The sequence below is a fragment of the Sceloporus occidentalis genome, unplaced genomic scaffold (genome assembly GCF_023333645.1).
Source record: "Sceloporus occidentalis isolate IW3139 unplaced genomic scaffold, rSceOcc1.0.p SCAF_14, whole genome shotgun sequence".
NCBI lineage: Eukaryota > Metazoa > Chordata > Lepidosauria > Squamata > Phrynosomatidae > Sceloporus > Sceloporus occidentalis.
Window position 1 is genome coordinate 9711316 of NW_028316994.1, and position 18024 is coordinate 9729339.

Consider the following 18024-nt stretch of genomic DNA (forward strand, 5'->3'; position numbering starts at 1 on the left):
GGCCCTTGGTATCTGCTGGGGTGGATACCAAAATCCATGGATGCTCAAGTCCCTTAAATACAATGGATAGTAAAATGAGGTCTCTTAAGTAAAATGACAAAAACAAGGTTTGCGTTTTTGAATTCATATATTTTTGAGTATTTTCAAGGCATGGATACTTGAATCCATGGATACGGAGGGCCAACTGTATTTTGAAATCTGCAGATACTGCCCACATAATTGTCAGTTTTACCTTGCAGACTGCAAGGGCAGAAGAGGTTTCATTTTCAAATCAAGAAGAGGATTCCAGACATGGTACTTGACTCTTTATTCTGAGTAAAGTAATCCATCTATTTATACATACTGTTAAGTGAATGCAGTGATCAGGGAACAGAATTAAAATTGACAATAATCTATGGGATACCTAGGATATGGCTCAGCCAGAGATAGCCATTCTGTATATTTTGTAGGGTGTTACAACAGGGAAAGTGGCTGGGTGTATCTATTTCAATGGTAAGCAACCGCAGGAGGTTAGGGAGTTGCATTAGCCCCTCAGGAGAATTTGGAAGGCACCCCCCAGGTAAAGTTGCCAAATTTGAGGGCTTCCTTCACTTTTTAAAAAAATTGCACCAGAATGCACCCAAAGATCTTCTCAGCTGGGGGCTGGTAGGCATTTTCACCATGTTTTAGACCCCCTTCCCCCCCCCCCCCCCGCCCCCGGCCACTGGGCCATTTTGGGTGCAGGAGAAAACTTTTTAACACAGGAGTCACCTCCGGTTTACTTTTCAATTTTTAAAAAGGCCTCTCCTGGGCCTAAAATGTGGCAAAATTTAACCCCACACTTCTTAGCAGGCAGTTGGAGGCAAACCATTTTTTCAAGGGCCCTTCCAAAGTCTGCCAATGGCTGCATACTTTGTAGAGTTTTTAAAAAGGTCAGGTTTGCAAAACAAATTACTTCTGGGGGCTACAAAAAAGCCCTGGGGCTCCGCTTATGGTCTGCAGGCTGCACTTTTTCCACCCCTATTCTATACAATTATATTTGACTGTGAACTATCTCCACTCAAGTCAGGTTCTGATTATTGCTATTCTGTCTGTGGAGTATAAATAACCAAAGCTTGGCTGTTTTTGCCTTTATCATGCCAGCAGGGGTCAAAGAAGGGGTAGAGAGTACCCGTAAAGCGCTCGTGGAAAGCAAAGATCTGTACCAGGTTATCTTCATCACTAGCATCATAGAAGGCCAGGATGCCATCATCAAAGCTGAGGTAGATGCCAATGCGGGTGGGCTTCTGCTCCAGCTTCAGCACCCGTGGCTCCTTGTGTTCCACATGGGCCTCGTAGGTCTTGCCGTCCTTGCAGCCTAGCACCCATATGCCATGGGATGGAAGAGCATTCAGACGTCCCTTGCGTCCAGTCTCAGCCGAGATGACACCGAGGGTCCATCGGGGCTTATCCCCTACAGTCACCTCCCAGTAATGCTCGCCTTGTGAGAAGCTCTGGCATGACACCACACAGTTGGCCTTGTCAAAGCGCTGGGGGTCATCCACGCTCACAGCCTGCTTGTGTTCCACACACTCCACCCGCTTGCCATCCTCAGAGACCACCAGGTTGGCTTGGGCAGTGTCTGGGTCAAAGGTCAGGTTCTCCAAACCTGGGGAAGAGGAAGGAGAAGAGCATCATCTCTTACATGATCCAGAACTATAGTGGTAGGATTCCACTTAAAGAGCCTTATCACATGACAAAAGAAAGCTGAGATGGAGTGAAAGAGAAGTGGCTTTCTCCTTTCCTCTCTACATGCTGTTGTAGCACTTCTGTTCTCTTCCCAAGGAAGACAGTCATAAAAGTGTGCCTTTTGCCAAACAAATTTTGCCATCATGACAAAAGGCATACTTTTATTAGTGTCTCCCTCAGGAAGAGAACAGAAGTGGAGAGGCAAGGAGAAATCCACTTCTCTCCCATTATGTCTTGGCTTTCTTTTGTCATGCAATAAAGTTTTAAGTGCTGTGATGCCATCCTATGGAATCCTGGAACTGCAGTTTAAGGAGAGATACATATAATTCTCTGTCAGTAAGCTCTTCTGCTTCTCCCCAGACTGTTAATTCCAGAATGCCATAGACTGGAGCCTTGACAGTTAAACCAGTTTCAAACTGCTATAATTGTACAGTCCAGATGGTAAACTTTGAATATAAGGATTATGCCTTTTTCTTTATTTTCTTTAAAAGCATTTAATCTGTGGGTCGACTTCAGTCTGTGGGTGGACTACCCTTAGTTTATTCTCTTTTTGAGCAAAACTGGAAGTTGATTGATTCAGAATCATATGACCACTTTGAATGTGCTAACAAAGAATGACACTGTGAAATTGCCAGACATTGGTTTTCTAGATTGTGTGAGGAAATTTAACTACTCCTTTGTATTGTTTTCTAGACCAAAACCAGTCTCCCCCCCCCCCCCCCCCCGAAGTAGTGGAAGAAGTCAGGCACAAGAGATATAGAGGGGTGGCAATATATATTAGGGAGGAAAGGAATCCTGTCTAGCTGTTTTAAAAAGTGATGCAAAATTCTGACTTTTTAACAAAAGTACAGTTAGTCTTTTCATACAGTTGCTCCCTGCTAAGATCATTACCTGGCATCAGTGCACGGTACATTTTCCTCCACACCTGGAACTTGAACTCATCTGAAATAATGGGGAGCTGGATGTCCATGCGGGCAATAGGTGGGGATTCTCCAAGGATCTTCTGGAGTCTTTAGCAATGAAGGGAATGAGAGGATGTGAGACAACATTGCCACAACCCAAAAAATTCAAGGCTATATTCTGTTTATTTATTTGTTTTACTTTTTCAAAATTTCTATTTTAAACATCATAGCCATTTAGGTTTTGGAAAATGTTAAGAGTGGCAGTGATGCCCTATAAATTAAGAGCAAATGCATTCTCCATTATAGTCCAGATGACATCATTTGTCCACAAAGAGATGTTCTGAAAGGCTTAGTATTTAGAAAAGAAATCAAAGTGTATGGGCCATCCCCCCCCACACACAAAAAGACCAATGAGGACTGAATATACTATTCAACAGGCATAAAGTGCTGATGGACGGGGGTGGAGTGATAAAAAGGACTGCAGTTTCCTGGGAGAGGAGATGGCTGGCTGGGTCCAACTCAAAACAGGACCACTGTTACATTGCAACATTTTGCTGCCAGTCCAACTTCTTTCAGCATGAAAAGCCAAGTAAAACTGTTGCAATAAAATTAAACCCTATGAGGCATCAAATTAACCAGAATATTATGTAAAAATTACCTCTGTTTTAAGCTTCTTCTCTCTTTTTGGGGCTATGTATGTTAAAGTTTTGCTCCTTTCTTCACTCTCTTATCAGTACAAAAAGAGCTAAATATTACTATTGCCCTTATCACACGTGAAACTGGAACTCCAATCCAGAGCCAATTCGAAGTGAAGGGGAAGCAGAGCCAATTCGAATCCAAGGCAATTCACATGATGGATTATCACACATGAAAACTGAAATTGTGGTCATTCCTGAGTCAAAGTGGAGTGAGTGCACATTAAATTAACACACCAGTACATACCATGCGGATTCACCAATGTGAATTGGGACCCTTGCGCATGCTCAGTGAGGGTCTGAACCTTTGCACTTCTGAGGTGAAGAAGGGGGCCACTTCCTGGTTCCAGTTTCACATGAATGCTAGCCTCACGTGAATGATAGGGAATGTCACCTATCCCTACATGCCCTCTGCTTCATCCAAATGTATCACTGGCAAAATTATTATTATTATTATTATTATTATTATTATTATTTTGTAGTGATATAAATTTTAATAATAATAATAATAGTAATAAAAATTATTTCACTGCAAAATAATCAGTGTAGAAGCTGCAGGTTTACATGGAAGTAAATCCTTTGGAGCTGAAGGAGACCCATTTTGGAGAAGTGCAGAAATGTTCTGGTTTCCCTTATTCTCCATGCTCCCTAAAGTACCACCTCCCTGAATCCCATCCACTCCCCTTTCCTTTGTAAGTTGACTTCTCTCAGGTTGCATCTGCACTGGAGAAATAATCCAGTTTGACTCCACTTTAACTGTCCTGGCTCAGTGCTATGGAATTCTGGGAACTGTAGTGTCGTGAGACATTGAGCCTTCTTTTCCAGAGAGCTCTGGTGCCTCAGCAAACTATCATTATCATCATCATCATCATCATCATCATCATCATCATCATCATCATCATTATTATTTTCCAGTGCCTTGTGCTCCATTATTATTATTATTATTATTATTATTAAAGAAATATTATGCAGCCTCTGTTCTTGAAGGAGCACCAGAGGCAAATGGAGCAAAATTGCAGCGCTGCATCATGGGAAATGTGGGACCTTGGAGGTTTGGGGTTGCGTACCAGGACGGAAGCAAAGTTGCATTCCACACCAGACCAATTCAGATTGAAAGTGAAGTGAGCTTGGAAACAATTTTTGTGAATTCGCTTGTTACCGAATTCACAAAAACGAGGAGTCACTTTGGATTGACTGTGGATCCGCCTCGGAACGATCCCCCATAGAAAGCAATCATGTGAGATAATACATCACGTTTTAACGTGAATTCGCAGTGGCTTCGGATCAGAGCTGCAAAAACCTCCATGTGATAAGGACCTATCTCACAAAGGACCTGCTTCTGAATGACTGAGGTAACATAGGAATTGAGTGTGTAAGGTGTGTAATTTAGGACAAAGGGCTTCTTTGTTGTTGTGTGCCTTCAAGTCATTTCTGACTTATGGCAACCCTAAGGCAAATTCATCATGAGGCTTTCTTGGCAAGATTTGTTCAGAGGAGTTTTGCCATTGCCTTCCCCTGAGGCTGAGAGCATGTGACTTGCCCAAGGTCACCCAGTGGGTTTCATGGCCGAGCTGGGAATTGAACCTTGGTCTCCCGAATTGTAGTCCAGCACCCAAACTACTACGCCACACTGGCTGTCAAAGAACTTCTACTGCAACTGAAGAGAGGACGGAAAGAAGGATTGGTGGGAATGTGTACAACTCTTAAAGATGCAATGCTGGTAATCTTTTGTAAAAGAATACTTGCTTACCTGCTGGCAACCAGGCAGTATTGCTGTAGAAAAATTATAGAAAGAAAGAAAGAAAGAAAGAAAGAAGTGAGAGAATGGAATAAAAGAAGGTAGCCCCTACAACCTGTAACAAACATCCCATACCAGCTGCCCTTGTGAAATATATTAAGAGTTCATTTGAAACTGTGTTGCAAAAAATCATGCTGCACGACTACACAAGATACAGGCTAAAATTTATCTAAGCTTAATGGTCACTGTTCTGCTTAGACCTTAGCTGAGTCCAAAACTGTCCAATGTGATAAAGATGGAAATAAGGGTGCCTCACCCTGAGAAATTCGGTCTGTGGCTTGTCTTGCACTTCCCCAAGCACCGTCTCCATCTGTCTGAGCTGCTCTAGGTAGCGGGTCATGGTTTTGCGCTCATTTTGCAAGGCATCTGTGGCTTGATGCTGTACACGCTCAGCCTCTCGGCCTAGAGAAGCCTCCAGTGCCCCTAGGTAGGCACGCATTACTCCTAGCTGTTCAGACACTTGCTGCTTGAACCGAGACACTGTGTCCTGGGACAGGCAAGAAACAGAGAAAGAGACACAGAAAGAGAGAAACCCTTGGATTACACCCATGTATGTCCTCACATGCTCCAACTATCCTGATTTGATTTGTCAGGGACAGTCCCAATTGAACCTCTGCTGTCCCAGTTTTTCAGATCCTTTTAAAATGTCCCAGTTGCTCTCTCCTCCTTCCACTTTCCCTCTTTGTTTTCAGCTTACTTCAGTTGTTGCAAACTGAATTCAAAATGGAGAAGTACCCTGCACTCATTTAACCTTGGAACAGAGAGAAGAAGAAAGGGAAAAATTTTGCCTTTCCCTATTAAGGCTCAAGGAAAAGTCAGCTGCTGCCATTTCTATCTTATGTGTTCTTCCACATTTGTAACTTTTGCCATTTTGACCACATTCTGACATTGCTTGGCCACAGTGTCCCAGTTTTCATCTGTGAAATGTTGAAGCATATGCATGTTCTTCCCTGGTCTCTGCCATTTTCTTCCCATTGAACAGCTCCCCATGTTATTTTCATTTCTCTCACCACTGGAGCAGTATACTGAGGAACTGAGAGCTTGGAAAATACAATTATCTTTATTAATTAATGCTAGTTCATTTTGATGTTTTTCAGTCCCGGAATAAATGTTAAGCGATGTTCACACAAATAAAGAATTCTTCTTGTTTGCTGATAGGTGGTGAGGAAAATACATTGTATTTTTTAACACTGGACCTTCATACACTCCCCCCCCCCCCAGTTGCATCACTAGGATGTGCAGGGGATACAGCCTACTACACCGAGTGACATCTCAGAAGAGGAGTGACACCTGGTTGAGCCCTCCTTCCGCTGTAGAGTGAGACGGGACAAGTGTGCCCCTCCAGGTTTCATTGCAGCAGCAGCTTCCTCAACAGGAGGAGGCTGCCACCATGGCAAAGGAGGAGAGCAAGCACGCCTTTTCAGCCACCACTGTCCCCCTCTGCAGCCCCCTTGCACCTGGTGACACCAAGCGTGGGACTCCACTGCCCCCACCCATTCTTATACATGACTCACCTCCACTTCTGCTATTTGCCGGTTCAGCAGAGCAATAGTTTTTTCTTTGCGTATTTGAGCCTCTTGCAGTTGGACTTGTTGCTGAGGAAGTTGTTTCTAAAATTGTTCCAAAAATCGGAAAGAGAAAAAGGTCACAGGGCTAATTCAGAGCAAATTTAAACAAAACTTTATTACGTTGGAATTCAACCCAATGGACCAATCCTAAGTGGTTATGGTAAATCTGATATATTTAAGACTTTTTTATTTCATAAAGAGAGATTTTTCCAAGTACATGAGGCAGCATGTCAGAAAGCAACTGGAGGAAAAGGAGAAATTGGAAATGAGGTGGACAGATGTTAGTTGTTAACCACTATACAGCAAATAAAGAATCAATTTGTATTAGTGACCTGGTTAGTTAATTTTCATGTTATCTTGGCAGTTTGAGGTTGAGAAAAGATAAGAAGGCTGGGAATTGATTGAGGGAGTAAATATCCCTCTGTTACTAACCTACTTGTACAGTTCTCATTGCTACTAGGTGGGAGATAGGCTACATTTGCAAACAACATTCTTTGTTTGCTTCTGCACTGTTCTCTGCCTAAGAAAGGAGCAGTTAGCTTTGCACAGGACAGAGACAACCTAGATCTCAAGGGAAGTTACTTTTCTGTTAATGGAGCTGGAATTTTATTACCTGTCTTTTATTGCCTTTTGTCCACATGGCCAATAAGGGGAATGGCCTTTGCTTGCATTAAGATCCTCCCAGAACAACTAAACTACAACAGAAACATCATCTGATAGAAAATGGTGGCCTGTGACTCTGCCATTGTCACGGATAATCCATATGTCTCTGAATTCTACCTACAGGTAAAGTTTGCTAGCACTAGGAATCACTGTGAGGCCAGCTATGGCAGATGGAGTGATATGAGGCAGACAGGAGAAATGGGGAAATCTGATCCGAGGTTTGTGGGTCTTTGTACCCTGATGCCTACCTTCATCCTTTGGTGGGCCTCTGCAGCAGTGATGATGTTGTGGCCCTTGTGCTTGCCCAGAGAAGCACACACCCCGCAGATGACCTGCTGGTCCTGCTCACAGTAGACACTCAGTGGATCAAGATGCTCCTCACAGTGGTCTTGGGGGACCTGCTTGAAGCTCTGTACTAGGTTCTCCATTTGCTGGTTGATGTGCAGCTGCTCCACTTTGGTGATGGTCTGGCAGGTGGGGCAGGTGGTGGCCTTGTCCTCCTCATCTTTGGACACCCGGGACAGGCAATCTTGGCAGAAAGTGTGCCCACATTCTGTTGTCACAGGAGATTGGAATAGCTTCAGGCAGACAGGGCAGCTGAGGTCTTGGTGCATGCCCTGAATGAGGCGTTGCTTTGAGCTGGACATAGTGGCTGAGGACAGGGACCTGAGGAACAAAGACCCTGCTTGTCATTCTCATGAAACCATATCCCCACTTTCTCTGCTATGTGCACATATATTCTACTACCGGGGCCTCATAATTACATCAGATAACACAAGGCCCTAACAACAACAATCACCATCACCACCATCATTCATCATCATATGTTTTTTACCCACCTCTCCCTATATATCAAGCTGGAAACAACAACAGATTAAACAAGTAACATCAGTTAAAACAATAAAACCAATACAATTCATAATTTAAACATAATCTGGATAGATCTGTTGGAAGAGACTGATCTTTACTGCTATTTTAAACACAAACTGAATATACGGCTGATTTGTCCCCTCTGGCAGGTCATTCTACAATCTTGGGGCCAAAGAAAATGTCTTCTGGGTATAGGGTTGCCATAAGTGAGGACCTCCAAACCGGGACAAATGTAGGACAAATGTAGGGCAACATTTTCAAATGTAGGACACATTTTTATAAAAATGGAGGACGCACAAAAATGAGGTTTTTTTTAAAAAAATGTTAATATAAATGCATGTTTTTAGGCATGATCAAAATGGAGGACATTTTGGCATTATTCTTAGGCAGAAATGTATTTGCCCTCGGGTTCAACTGTACTTCTCAGAAGTGTGTACTTGGGCAAGGGACTGTGGTTTTTCTTCACTGCGCATGAGTTTGTAAAAATCACAGCAAGTTACATTGGCCGTGCCTCAGAGGCTTGTTGATATCATCATCATAATCATCCTCCTCATCATCATCATCATCATCATCATCATCACCACTATAATTGGCCAAGAAAGGCAGACTTGTTAGCATTCAAAGCACCATAAATACACAAAAAATGCACTTGCATATATTTAATAATAAAAAATAATGAAAATATAAATAAAAAACAAGGCAGGGGTGTATATATTTGATAATAAAAATTAATGTAATAAAATAAAAAAACAAGCAATAATAAAAATTAATGAAATAAAATAAAACAAGCAATAATAAAAATTAATAAAATAAAATAAAAACAAGCAATAATAAAAATTAATAAAATAAAAAAGCAATAATAAAAATTAATAAAATAAAAACAAGCAATAATAAAAATTAATAAAATAAAAACAAGCAATAATAAAAATTAATAAAATAAAAACAAGCAATAATAAAAATTAATAAAATAAAAAAGCAATAATAAAAATTAATAAAATAAAAAAGCAATAATAAAAATTAATAAAATAAAAACAAGCAATAATAAAAATTAATAAAATAAAAACAAGCAATAATAAAAATTAATAAAATAAAAACAAGCAATAATAAAAATTAATAAAATAAAATAAAAACAAGCAATAATAAAAATTAATAAAATAAAAACAAGCAATAATAAAAATTAATAAAATAAAATAAAAACAAGCAATAATAAAAATTAATAAAATAAAATAAAACAAGCAATAATAAAAATTAATAAAATAAAAAAGCAATAATAAAAATTTAAAAAATTAAATAAAATAAGTATTTTATATTTTAAAAAATAATTTAAAACCCCCAAAATACCAAGGCAGACCTAATGGCCACTGAGTTAGCTCTCCTCCTCCTCCTCCTCCTCCTCCTCCTCCTCCTCCTCCTTCTCCTTCTTCTCTGGCCCAATTCTGCCCTGGCCTTCAGGCACCCTTCCTCCGGCTCCTTCCTCCTCCTCCTCCTCTCTCCCTCCTCCTCCTTAGGATGCCTGGCGCGGGAGGAAGGGAAGCGGGGCAAGCACGCGCGCACATGCGCGCACGCGGAGGGAATGGTGCAGGCGCGCGCGCGCGGAGGGAATGGAGCAGGCGCGCGCGCGCGGAGGGAATGGGGAAGGCGCGCGCGCTGCCAATGGCCCCTACTGAGGCCTGGGCAGCGCGCAAGCTCTCCCAGTGGGGGCGCGGTGGCAGCGGCGCTTGCCGGCCCGCCGAGGAAGAGGAGGAAGGTGGAGCCGGAGGAGGAGGAGGAGATGGGTCGGCGCCGCAGCAGCGGCAATGGCCGAAGCGGACCCCCCAAGCCGGGAACAAGGCACGGGTGGGGGCCCAAACCGGACCGTGACCGGGAGGGGCGCCCCGAAACCGTGAATGTCACGGGGGCCGCCGGGATATGGCAACCCTATCTGGGTAACAGTTTTCAGACTAGTTTTGTAAGTCAATTTAGAGTTCAAATGTAACTAGAGCTTTAAAAAGTAACTCCCAAAATTATCCAGTCACAACATGCTCAGTAGCCATGAGGCTGGAGGAATCTGGAAACTACTCTCATAAAGTAATTTTTTCAAGCTCTGACAGTGACCCTGTGTAACATTGGGCCTGAACAGACAGGCCAAAATAAAGCTGCTTCAGGTTACTTTGGAGGTATGCTGTTTAAATGATGCATGGATCCTATGAGGCTGGAAGCTGCACTAAAGCTACACTCCGGCCCTTAGGATTGGAGCATGGCTTTGGCTCGGTTTCCAGCCTCTTGGGACACATGCATTAAATAGCATACCTCCAAAGTAGCTTTATTTTGGCCTGTCTGTTCAGGCCCATAGTTCCTTTTCAAATATCTGGCACACAGTTCCTTTGGGGTGTCCCAAAGATATAAAAGACTCAGGGGGTTGGGACTAAGGAGACTGTATGACAGTTCTAATTGATCTAAACATCCAATTTTCCCCATATGATCAACCCTAAGATAAATTGGATTGCGAGGGAAGAGAAAGCTACAAAGAGGAAAGGACTGAAATAGGAACCATCCAGAAAAAGACCACTGCTGCCACCTTCTGTCTTCACACAACAGCTGTGTGGTTGCAGCTTCAGGGCCAGTGTGTGACAAGGCCTACACCTGTATCACAGGATTGTAACAAGATATACCTCTGCCCTGGTTTTAATTTATAATTCTGTTAAGTCCTACTTTAAGAAAAAATTAGGTTGCCCACCAGTTTTAAACCTTGCCTCCTTTCTGAAAATCTGGAGATGTTGCACTCTATTTGTGTCTGGCATTCCCCCCACCATCCTTCCCACTATATCCCATAGTTCCATCTACAAAAAGGTGCTAGAAGGGTGAGTAGGGTTACTATAATAGAAATATGGAGACCATATTTGTATCAGTCAATGTGTTTCACATGCATCATCTCATTTTACCTTTATGACAACATCCAAAGGTAAAAAAAAGGTATTATTCACCACCCTGGAAGGACTGTGTAAGAGCAGCCTGCCTAAAACTAGCTAGTAAATTTACATGGACAAAATAGACATTCAAAGGTTACTGATTTGGACTTCAGCCTCATAGCCACTGCCCATATACCATGTAATAGTAAACAAGAATTCCTTTCTTTCCCAAAGTGAGAGATATTTGGCTGCCTTCTGGCAGTGCACTTTGTACATGGACCAAAACCACCATCCCAAAGTCTTGAATATGTGCAGAATGTGGGGTGAAAGAGTGAACTAGGGTCTTTCTATACAGTTTTGTATCACTGGTAGTCTTCTGCACATGGCCATAAACTGTGACTCCTCAACCTCTGAAAAACATTCATTTTGGGCATGCCTGACTGAAGGTGCTTTCTGGGGGTAGCGGAATCACCCAGATTTTAGTGTTAATGATAGCAAGGGTCTCACTGGAGCTGGCCTAGGTTAACTTTGTTACCAGCATAATTAAAAATCTGTATAAACAGATATTAGGGTCTCTCTCCTTCATAAAGATGAGTGCATAATGTAGCACACAGAAAGAACACACAGGTTTTGTGTGCACTCCTTCACAAAGCCCCTTTGAAATGAATGGGAGCTGTACACAACTCCCCCTAATTTCACTGGGATTTTCTGACGGAAGCTGGAAGCCTTACAGAGTTGTCCCCTCCATTAGTCAGATCCGTTTATCTCCCACTTAACCAACCCAAATGGCTCCCCAAATTCAACAGGACAAAGGTTATATAGGGATAAATCTTCTAAACTTCCAGATGAAATTATTGCCCTTGAAGTATCCTAAACCCCAGTCATTCTGGCCTTTACCACCAGCCTACCCAGCTCTCTGAACTTTGGGATATTGGATATTCTTGATTTCATCACCATCTCCACCTCTTCTCTGTGTACCTCCACTGCTCACTAAGGGCTGGGTCAGTTTGATCTATTGAAATTTTAAACTTGCAAAGCAGCTGTTGGGCTCTCTGCTGGGCATGGTGACAAATGCCCTATAAATAGTTCAGAAGGGAAAACCAGAGTGGTAACTAGAGCCCAGCACTGAGCAATGCCTGCCTGCTTCCTTCTGTCTTCTCACTCTATATAGTATAACAATTGCATTTTGCTCTAACTTGCTTTTAGGTGGCTCTGCAGTGGTAGATATATGCTGGTTATGCATGGCATTGTACATTCTAGGAAGATATATCTACACATCCCCAGTCTTTGCAGATTTAAGATCTGCTTTTATATGATAAGCTCACAAGTACGGTATGATGGGAATAGTCATTTTCTCTGTGTTTGTCACTTGTACCTAGCATTAGAGGTAAACTGCTTTTGAACACAGAGGTTCTATTTGTCTTGTCATAGCTAATTGCCATAGAATGGCTAAGCCAAACCTTCATTTAATTGTCTAATTTTTCATCTAAAAACAGAATCATCTAAACCATTTGCTGTCACCACTTCTCAAGCTCCTCTTTCCTTCCCCTCAGTCGATAATTTTATAAGCCTTTATTATGTCCCCTGTGTGGTACCTTGGTTTGGACAACCAAAGGAGACAAGAAGGCCATTTAAGCATTTATATCCTGTTATTCATCACCTAGAATCAAGAACTTGGTCCAACCTAAGTAAGCCATTCCTCTTGTGGAATAATCATGCATTTCCACCTAAGAATTGTATGATAGTATGAAGAAAATATAATCATAAACTCTTCATCTGCCTAAAACTAACCAATTGCTAGATCTCTGGATACACGGCCACCTGCAGCATTCACACCCCATTTGATCTTTGAACTGCCATACCAGAACTGCCCTCATAAAGAAAGCAAACAAAGCAATACATGGGTACTGACGTGTGATCTTGCAGGCTGCAAAATGGCAGTCCTGTCATAGCTTTTTCTCAGAACAGACCTCTGCCTCATTCTGATCTCCCCAACACTAACTCCCCACTCTCTCCTTCTTGCATTTGAAAACACACATCTGATCCCCCCCCCACCCCACTGTAATCTAACTTTAAGAGCTAATATGGTAGAGTGGTTTGAGTGTTGGACTAGTGATTTGGCCACAAAAACCCACAGCGTGACCTTGGGCAAGTGGCTCATTCCCAGCCTCAGAGAAAGGCAAAGACAACCCCCTTCTGTACAAACCAGGCAAAGAAAACCCTGTGATCGGTTCATTTTAGAAACGACTTGAAGGCGTACAACAACTACAACCATTACCTAATTTTATAATACCAGCTTGACCATCCCAACACTTGCAACATAATTAAATCTCATTTAAATTTAACATAATTAAAAGCATGGAGTATTAATTGACATGAGGAAGGAAGGAAGGAAGGAAGGAAGGAAAACCCTTACTAGAGCAGATTCAAGGGAAGCAGCAGTGTTCGGAGAGCAAGTATCCAGCGATCAGGCAGGCACAAAAGAGACAGCGACCATCCTTGGACAAGGAGAGACGTCAAGTGAATGGCTCTCAGTCCCACCCAGATCTTCTATATATAGCTCATAATGCACCATGATTCTGGGAAGGGTAGGATATCACTTAGTTTGTGTCCTATAACTCCTACTTGTTTCAGTGGGTGGACAGTGCTTAGTCGAATTCTTGAATGCATGCAACAGCTGAGAGAAGGAAACTCTTTGGTATCCAGTGTCCCAGCAAAGGATATCACAGGCTAGTGACAGGCAGCTCATAACTATATCTGACACTTGTGGATTTTTGGGAACTGAGTGGGTGTACTAAGCGTGTGTGTGCGATGGGAAATGACTTGGGGGATGATCCATCAAATGGGTGATCCATGGGATTAAACTGGGTTATAAGAAATGATGTGGTGGTAAATCTCCACCTTGACTGTAAAGCTTCAGCTTGCAAATGTGGGTTCATATAACTCATTGCACATCTACATCTTGAAATAAAATACAGTAGTCCCTCCACATTTGCTGGGGTTAGGGGTGAAGGACCCCCGTCAATGTAGGAAAACCACGAATACAAAAAAACCCACTATTTTTTCCCCCTGTGAGAACATCTCTCTAGGAATCTCCAGGTCCTCCAGTGCAATTCTATGGTCAACATCTGCCAGAAGCTGATCATAGGAGTTTATCACACTAGGGAAATCCCAAAGAGAAACAGGATTTAAATGAGATTTAAATTAGAAAAAAACCACAAATGTGGGAAGTTTATCACATGACATAACTGGTAACGTGAAATAATGCGAAGTTAAAGAGACGGAAAAATAGAGGAAAAGGACAGCTTTTTACTTTTGGGAAGTTCCAAAAGTAAAAAGCTGCCCTTTTCCTACATTTTACATTTGCTTTAACTTCGCGTTATTTTACTTTGGCTGCCATTTTGTGTGATAAACTTCCCGCATTTGTGATTTTTTTAAAATTTAAATCTTGTTTAAATCCTGTTTCTCTTTGGGGTTTCCCATGCTGGAGGACCTACAAATGCCTAGAGAAGTGTTTTCTCTAGGAACCTCTAGGTTCTCTAGCACAATTCCATGGTTAACATTTAGCAGAGTTCACCTTTGGAAAGAGGTGAACATCCTCAGCCTCAGAGGATTGTAATGGCAAACTCCTTCTGAAGAAACTTGCCATGATAGATTCACCTTTGGAGTTTATCAGACAAGGGAAATTGGAAGTATAATCCAATAGCAATCTGAACGCAATCATGGGGTTTAACGCTATTGCGTGATAGACTGCCACACACAAATTCGGGCAATGGGAAGTCAGTCCAAGCGCAATCCTGGGGTTTCACATTATTGCATGATAGACTGCCACACGCAAATTTGGGCAATGGCTTGCTATTTTGGGGCAATGGAGAGCCAGTTCGAATGCAATGAGCATTCACGTAATTGCGCTAAACTAGCAACTTTACGTGAATGCGTTCTGGGCCCACTTTCTTTTCATTCGAAATTAAGAGAAATCCCTCTCGTGTGATAAACTCCTTTGACTCATCATAAGTCGGAAATGACTTGAAGGCACACAACCATAACCACCAAGGCGACCCTATCAAAACTGGAAGGTTAAAGTGGGGGCAATCCAGGGTTCAGGGGCAAATTCGCAGCTGTTTCCCACACAATGCAGCAGCCACGGAGCAGTGAATCTGGGGTGAATGGGAGGTCAATGAGGAGGAAGTAAGTTCGCAAAACTACCAGTTATTTTGCTTGCGAAGTGACTCCTTTCACCTAATGCCAGCCCTGGAGAGCAAGCCTTCCTCCCTGTGCCTTTTTTTAAAGAATGTAAAGGGACAGACACACACTTCCTTGGCGTTCCTCCTCTTTGCTGCTTTCTCCTGGGAGAAGGCAGAGAGAAAGCCTTTGGGAGCAATGGAGGACATGCCCTGGGAAAGGAGGACATGGAATTAGGCAGGCTTCCGACCCCAGCCTCCTCCTTCCTCTCTCTTGTGTGTCTGTGTCTGATTTTGGAGCTTGCAAAGGAAGAGAGAGAGCATTTTGGAAGTCCTCTTGGACAGAAGGGGAAATGGAGTACATATTCTGGAAAATGAGGGCACCTGGGAGGCTCAGTCACGCTGAAATCAGTAACGTTTATGGACCCTCTCTCTCTTTACATTCTTACAGAGAGAGAGAGAGAGGTAAGTGCATAGATGATAGATAGATAGATAGATAGATAGATAGATAGATAGATTGTCAGACAAACAGACACACACACACACACACACAGAAAGATGGGTGACAGACAAACAGGCAGACAGTTAGACAGAGATGGATGGATGACAGACAGGGACCCTTTTTGGTCATGAAACCCACTGGGTGACCTTGAGAAAGTCACACTCTCTCAGCATCAGAGGAAATACTACACATATGACTTTTGTGTGTAGCTGTGTGTCTTTGTGGTTTGATGGAGTTTGTCTGCCTTCCTCAGACACAGCTTTTGGGGCAAAGAGGCTTCCCTCCCTGGCTTCCCCTCTCTCCCTCCCTGCAGCATGTGGGAGGGCACTTGTGGAAGTGACAGTTTGGAGCATGCTCAGAACAGATATTTCTAAGCAAGCAATGGGGATTTGTCCTCACCCATCTGATAGCCAAATACTGTGCCTTTAAACCCTTGTTGTGCTCTTGCGTGTGATAACCATTAGCAAATGGGCTTGCTTTTCTGGAGTGACTGCACTTTAACCATTTTTGGGATGACAGCACATAGGTCACTGTGTGATAAACTCCTTGGTCAGAGGTTTGACATGGCCTTCTCTTGTGGCTGAGAGCATGTGCTTTGCCCAGGATCACTCAGTGGGTTTTTGTGACTGAGGAGTTTATCAAACGACTGAAATTGGAAGTATAATCCAGTGTCATCCTGAATGCAATAATGCGTATTCACATTATTATGTGAAAGGTTACCACACGCGATCGCTGGCAGTCCGAACGCACTCTGAACACAATCATGCGTCAATCTAGAGTTAAGTAAATTTGATGAACTAGTGAAGTCACAAACCCTTATTCCTAGGCAACTTCGCACTCAGTGTGCTGTTGTTTGATATGATGTGCATGTCTCCTTTGGTCCTGGTTCCCCCCCCATCTCAAAGGGGGGGGGGGTTTCCCATGAAGCTACACTGCAATTCCACTTCAATTTTGCTTCCGCTTGTCCTTCAGCATTGCAAAGGGGGGGCTGCTGCCTGCTAATTGAGAGGCATGGACTGGGAGCTATTGGATAACCATTATATTCACGTTTTAACGTGACAAGAGTGAATATATGCTCGTTTTAACGTGAATAGAGCATGTTATTTCAACCATTCTTCCCACTCACTATGGACAACCTCTCTTGTAATTTGTGGGGTTCCTTGGTTTCTCTCTCTCACTTGCCTAAATATGCAATGCTCCAGTCATCTGGAGTCTCACTGAGCATGCGCAAGGGTGCCAATTTGCAATTAAGATGGTTTACTTTGCACAGAATCTGGGTTGCGTTCAGGGAGGCCATTACAGCGAATTTAAGATGTGATAAGTAATCACGTAATTGCGTGAATTTTCGAATTGACCTCGCTATCTTCTCTTTCGAAATTGAGAGCCTCCCGTCCTGTTTGATATCCTCCATGGCCTTCTCTTGTGGCTGAGAGCATGTGCTTTGCCCAGGGTCACTCAGGGGATTTTTGTGACTGAGTCAAGATTTGAACTCTGGTCTCCAGTTGTGTTTCATCACTGAAACCACTACACCACTCGGTTTATTTTACAGCCGTATGACATATCCTGTATTTTGTTGTGTTTGTTGCCGTTTTGTGCCTTCAAGTTGTTTCTGACTTATGGCGACCCTAAGGCAAACTGGTCATGGGGTTTTCTTGGCAAGATCTGTTCTGAGGAGGTTTGCCATTGCCTTCCCCTGAGGCTGAGAAAGTGTGACTTGCCCAGTTAGCCTTTTCTGTCAGAAAGCTCCAGTGCCATAACAAACTACAGCTCCCAGGAGTCCTTAGCACTGAGCCAGGGCAGGTAAAGCGGTGTCAAACTGGGTTATTTCCACAGTGTGTTTTGGGCTCAGATGTCCTAACCGCAAAGGAGGGCAAAGCACCATACACACAAAAATTAGGACAGTGCAGGTGAAATGTAGGACACCCCAACAGATACCAAAAAAGCTCCACACAGGCACTAATATAAATGTGAGTTCATGCTTCTTTCTTAGTTAGCCCTGCTCAAAATGGAGGACATTTGGGGGCTTCCTCCTGGACAGAAGGCTACTAGGATGGAGGACAGGTCCTGGGAAAGGAGGACGCCTGGTCCCCCTGGGAGGAAGAAGAGACCAAAGAGGAAGAGAGATGGCTGAGGCAGGAGAGGAAGCGATTGGGCGTTTCCACTTTTCTGCTCAGTGTCACTTTTCCTCAGCTCCAGCCTCGGATACTTGGACCCCGTTTAAGATCCAAAACACAACCCGCTTCGAGACCG

General features: G+C 42.9%; 1 protein-coding gene across 1 annotated transcript; it reads right to left on the bottom strand.

The window, feature by feature from the left end:
* Positions 1-291: 291 nt before the first annotated feature.
* On the bottom strand, positions 292-13845 carry TRIM72 (tripartite motif containing 72). Its single transcript, XM_089480188.1, has 7 exons — positions 13508-13845; positions 7582-7999; positions 6617-6712; positions 5359-5589; positions 5055-5077; positions 2599-2717; positions 292-1627 (listed from the first exon to the last, which is right to left on the bottom strand). The coding sequence occupies exons 2-7, from the start codon at positions 7978-7980 to the stop codon at positions 1062-1064; spliced, it is 1434 nt and encodes a 477-aa protein (XP_089336314.1). The 5' UTR covers positions 7981-7999; positions 13508-13845; the 3' UTR covers positions 292-1061.
* Positions 13846-18024: the final 4179 nt, after the last annotated feature.

What these genes read in the sequence shown, in the direction of transcription:
- TRIM72 (XM_089480188.1), bottom strand. Translation starts at nt 7,980, where the DNA reads ATGTCCAGCTCAAAGCAACGCCTCATTCAGGGCATGCACCAAGACCTC. An exon ending in AGGCCCACCAAAGGATGAAG is followed by an intron (nt 6,713 to 7,581) that starts GTAGGCATCAGG and finishes GAACAATTTTAG; the next exon opens with AAACAACTTCCTCAGCAACA. An exon ending in CACAGACCGAATTTCTCAGG is followed by an intron (nt 5,078 to 5,358) that starts GTGAGGCACCCT and finishes ATTTTTCTACAG; the next exon opens with CAATACTGCCTGGTTGCCAG.